This window comes from Camellia sinensis, chromosome 4 (assembly GCF_055761805.1).
Source record: "Camellia sinensis isolate YWXY chromosome 4, ASM5576180v1, whole genome shotgun sequence".
Classification (NCBI taxonomy): Eukaryota; Viridiplantae; Streptophyta; class Magnoliopsida; order Ericales; family Theaceae; genus Camellia; species Camellia sinensis.
The window spans coordinates 150,890,025-150,895,241 of NC_138964.1; the positions used below are offsets into that span (position 1 = coordinate 150,890,025).

At 35.3% G+C, this 5,217-nt stretch overlaps 1 protein-coding gene across 1 annotated transcript; it reads left to right on the forward strand.

Moving 5' to 3' along the window:
• The first annotated feature begins 465 nt into the window (after nucleotides 1–465).
• Nucleotides 466–4,873, forward strand: LOC114259472 (protein FAR1-RELATED SEQUENCE 6-like). The gene is made up of 3 exons (XM_082923729.1): nucleotides 466–2,649; nucleotides 2,963–3,080; nucleotides 4,773–4,873. Exons 1-3 carry the CDS (start codon nucleotides 466–468, stop codon nucleotides 4,871–4,873), a joined length of 2,403 nt encoding a protein of 800 aa, XP_082779855.1.
• Nucleotides 4,874–5,217: the final 344 nt, after the last annotated feature.

Consider the following 5,217-nt stretch of genomic DNA (forward strand, 5'->3'; position numbering starts at 1 on the left):
ATAGGTTGCGACTTGAATACATGCACCTACCTCAACCCCAAGAAATTTTAACGGGTCTGCATATATGGTATAGGAACCTGTAGTAAAACTGAATAGATCATGGTATGCAATTAGAAATGGAGAAGAAACTGGCACTGTGTGAGAACACCAACAGCATGTAGCATTGATATATGATAAATTAAACCAAAATGCAAACTTTTTCAATGTTTCAATCATCACAGATATGTTGAACAAAGTTTATTATTAGATGTTTGATTAGTTTAATAATTTTATTATAAGTTTTATAATATTTTAGCTCATGTTTGATCTTATAAACATCTGTGATTAGTTTTACACATCACAGATGTTTCAATTTGTTTGATGGTTTATTTCAACAGTTTGTACAGTTGATTAGCTGATGTTTGATCTTATAAAATTATTTTTCTAAAATCATTCTATTTGAGTTTCATTTTTGATTCATGTAGAATGGAGGTTGATTCAAGTGGTTGTGACAATTGTTTGGTAAATGAGCGTGAACAAGTTGAATCTGATTTCCGACCCCCTCAAAAACAAGTTGAAGAACCGAAGAAGGGTATGTGTTTTAGCTCAAGGGAAGAAGTGTACACATTTTATGCCACATATGCTAAGCATGTTGGCTTTTCTATAGCTCATAGAGCACAACATTTTGGAGATGATGGCGAATTAAAAAACTTTGAAATTGAATGTTCTCGAGCGGGGGAGAGAAAAAAGAAATCAGAAGTGAACCCTTTGAAGCCATCTTTGTCCACAAAAATTGGTTGCAAAGCAAGGGTACGAGGTACTCTACAAAAGAATGGGACATATATGTTAACCACAGTTAACCTTGAGCATAATCATGAGTTGATTCCCACCGACTCTCGTCATTTTGCAATGAATAAGAAAATTCGTACTCCTGTGAAGAGAAGATTAGAAATCAATGATGAAGCAGGGATTGGGGTGTCTAGGAACTATCATTCAATGGTTGTTGAAGCGGGGGGATACGAGTCATTGACATTTGATGAGCGAGATGCAAGGAATTACATCAATAGAGCTAGAAGATTAAGGCTTGGTGAAGGTGATGCCGAATCACTTCAAAGTTATTTTATGAGGATGCAAGCACATAGTGAGAAATTTTTTTATGTGATTGATGTTGATGAGGAGTTTCGCATTAGAAACTTGTTTTGGGCTGATGCAAGGAGTCGGGCTATGTATGAATCATTTGGAGATGTTGTTTCATTTGACACAACTTATCTGACGAACAAATATGACATGCCATTTGCTCCATTTGTAGGAGTCAATCACCATGGACAGTCTATTTTGCTTGGTTGTGGATTGTTATCTAGTGAAGACACCGACACATTTGTTTGGCTATTTAAGTCGTGGTTAAGTTGCATGTCAAATAAACCTCCAAAAGCTATCATAACTGATCAGTGCAGAGCTATGCAAAATGCTATAGAAATTGTCTTTCCACAGGCCCGACATCGATGGTGCTTATGGCATGTAATGAAGAAAATACCGGAGAAGTTGAAAGGATATGCTCAGTATGAACCCATGAAGTTGGCTATGCAAAATGCAATTTATGATTGTTTGACAACAGATGAATTTGAGGAAAAATGGGAAGAGATGCATACTAAATTCAATCTTTATGATAATGACTGGTTGGGGGTACTATATCATGAGCGGCATCGATGGGTTCCTGTATATGTTAAAGACATTTTTTGGGCTGGCATGTCAACAACACAACGAAGTAAAAGCATGAATGCTTTTTTTGATGGATATGTCAACCCGAAGACTACATTAAAACAATTTGTTGAACAATATGACAATGCGTTGAGAAGTAAGGTAGAGAAAGAGAAGAAATCAGACTTCAAGTCTCGACACAAATTGTTTGATTGTCTAACTATATATGGCTTCGAGAAGCAATTTCAACAAGCCTACACCAATGCAAAATTCAAAGAAGTTCAAGGAGAGTTGAAGAGATTAGTGTACTGTCAAGCCGTGATTGTCAGAGAGGAGGGAGCAATTTGTACATATAATGTCCAAGAAGCTATGGTAGTTTGTGACAAGATGAAGCATGTGGACTTTGTTGTGTATTTTAATTCAATTGAATGTGAAGTTCAGTGTATGTGTCGGTTGTTTCAGTTTAGAGGGATTATGTGTGCTCACTCACTCGCGGTGCTTGTAAGAAGGTGCATAAATGAGGTGCCAAGTAAGTATATTTTGCCACGTTGGAGGAAAGATTTGGTTCGAGAGTACACATGCATCAAAACCACGTACACTGGCTTTGGAGATGATTTCAATACAAGTTGTTATGAGAGGATGAACAAGAAATTGATCGCCATTATACAACTTGCTGGTAATTCGGAAGGGAAAATTAAAATTATAGACCATGGGTTGGATGAAATGAAGGATAGAGTCATGCACGATGAATCGGGTGATGGGAGTAATTTACCACCTTCTACTAATAGGATACCATCTTCTACAAAAAGTCCAATTGCCACCGGATGTACATCGGGTGCTAGTACGAGGAAGGTGGTTAGTCCTTTGGTTGTTCGGCGAAGAGGCCGTCCAGTAACGAAACGAAAGGTTGCCAAAGTAGATCAAATAGTTAATCGGTTCAAGGCAACGGCAAAAAAACAAACAAAAGCAAAGGTAAATTGTATATGGAATTGAACTTGTTTTTTATTTTTTTAACAAACTCTTTTCAACTACATTTTTACAAACTCTTGAACCAATATAGGCTTCTAAGGTTCTTCAATTTGAAGCTCAAGCTCAAGCTGAAGTTCAAGCTCAAGCTCAAGCTCAAGCTCAAGCTCAAGCTTATACATCATATTATCCATATATGGTTGGCATGCAAAATAGTGTGTATGCACCGGTATGTGTTCATAAGACGACTTTACATTCATTTTTTGTTTTCATTTACAAATATTTTGTAACATGTCTTTTTTTACTTGAATTATGACAGGTCGTAAATGCTATTGGAGGCACATCTCTTATCCCATCGAACTTTGTAAGCGGCACACCGAGAAGTTTGATTCATGGTCCAACTCAATTTCTTGGATCTGGATCTCTAACCCCATCGGGTTCTAATGCATGCACACCGGGAATGAATGACGGGCATTGCACAGCGCGAATGAATGATGGAGATTGTAGAAATGTTTGACTAGTTTATTGAACATTGACATTTTGTTTTTGAGATTGAAACTTATTATGTTAAGTCCCATATTACATGTCTAACGCATGTTGTGTATGAATTTCGAAGATTGGTTATTGAGTTCATGGTTTATTTTGACAATCTATATTTCAGCATTTTCATTTCATAGTTGATGGTTTAAAAAATTCTGTAAAAAAATTTGTTTCATTTTGCTATTTTGACAGTGTTTGAGCATTTTGTCAGTGTTTGAGCATGATTTTTTGAGAGTTCATGCAGAATCTCTGTTCACAGTTCATGGTTTAAGAAATTTGTAAGAAAAATGATTTTAGCCAAAATATGGTTTTTTTAGTTCATGGTTCAAATCTGTAAAAATCTGTGTAAAAGTTGCAAAAATCTGTCAACGATGTGAAATCTGGTAAAAATCTGAAATCTGTGTACAAATCTGTGTAAAATCTGGTTCATGGTTCACATTTCATGCTCAAATGTCTGAAATCTGGTTTAAAAATCTGTCTAAAATCTGGTTTACAAATCTGTGTAATCTGTGTAAAAATCATGTTGAAATGTCTGAAATCTGGTTCTGTCAATGATGGTTCATGGTTCATGCTGTTTAAAATCTGTCAATGCTGGTTCATGCTGTCAATGATGGTTCATGGTTTATGCTGTCAATGAGGGTTCATGGTTCATGTTGTTTAAAATCTGTTTATGGTTCAAATCTGTAAAAATCTGTTTATGGTTCAAATCATGGTTGCAAAAATATATCTGTGTATGGTTCAAATCATGGTTGCCAAAATATGTCTGTTTATGGTTCAAATCATGGTTGCCAAAATATGTCTGTTTAAGGTTCAAATCATGGTTCAAATCTGTAAAAAATCTGTCATGGTTCATGCTCAACATCTTGATTCCACAACAATTCCACAACATCTTCATTCCACAACAAACCTGTTTAAAATCTGACATGGTTTAAAATCTGTCATGGGTCATGGTTCAATTCATGGTTTAAAACCTATTCATGGTACACATTCATTCCACAACAATTCCACAATAACACATCTTCATTCCACAACAATTCCACAATACCACATCTTCATTCAACAATTCAACAATGACAATTCAACAATTCAGTGGGTCATTTTCATTCCACTCAAAAATTCAACAATTAACAACAACACATATTCCATTCCACAAAACATATTCAACAATACATATTCCATTCCACAACAAAACATAGTTCAATCTACTTCTACTTCTACTTCTAACTAGCATTACATCTTCATAAGTAATAACACACCAATTACTAGCAAAAAAAACATCACAAATTCTAGTTTTTGCATCTTTGCAGTAACACAGCTAAATTGTTCCATCATAGATCTTTATTGTTCGGTCATAGCGCGAAGTTGTTCCGTCATAGATCTTTGTTGTTCGGTCATAGCTCGAACTTGTTCCGTCATAGATCTTAGCAGTTCTCTTTCTACTTGTCTTGGAATTTCTTGATCTCCACATTCTGAATTCATAGGCACACACCATCCAATGAAAAGACCACAACCATTACAAGAGTAGAATAGCTTGTTTTTGTTTCGATCTGTCTCAGAAATTTGAATGATGGCCTTTTTCTTACATGTAGGACAATTTTTGTTCAAGTACATCAACCGATCTGAGCTACTGGCATTCACAGTTGAACTTGACATCTGCAATAACAAGTTATCTTCATTAACTGAAAATTGAATCAAAAAGTGAACTCAATAGTCTGATATGGGAATAGTCTGAAATTGAATCAAAAAGTTCAAATTCAAACACTGTCAGTTTGAATTTGAACTCATACAAGTTACATTTTCTGTGCATTGGGCTACTTCCATTTTTGAATTGTAAGTGAAACTTGAACATTAACACCTTGGTTCATGCTGTTTAAGTGAAATTTGAACATTGGGCTAGTTCCATTTCATAAATCCAATTCAAACTCCATTAAGTAAATAGAAGGGTTAAACAACTATTTGATCTACTTTGGCAAATTTGATTTCAGAAATTTGATAGTGACTTTTCAATTTTAATCTACTTTGGCAGATTTCAAA

Excerpts from the sequence above, each read along its gene's own strand:
- LOC114259472 (XM_082923729.1), top strand. The coding sequence starts at position 466 with ATGGAGGTTGATTCAAGTGGTTGTGACAATTGTTTGGTAAATGAGCGT. Across the intron at positions 2,650-2,962 it reads AAAAACAAACAAAAGCAAAG|GTCGTAAATGCTATTGGAGG; the intron begins GTAAATTGTATA and ends GAATTATGACAG. Across the intron at positions 3,081-4,772 it reads TGGATCTCTAACCCCATCGG|GACAATTTTTGTTCAAGTAC; the intron begins GTTCTAATGCAT and ends TCTTACATGTAG.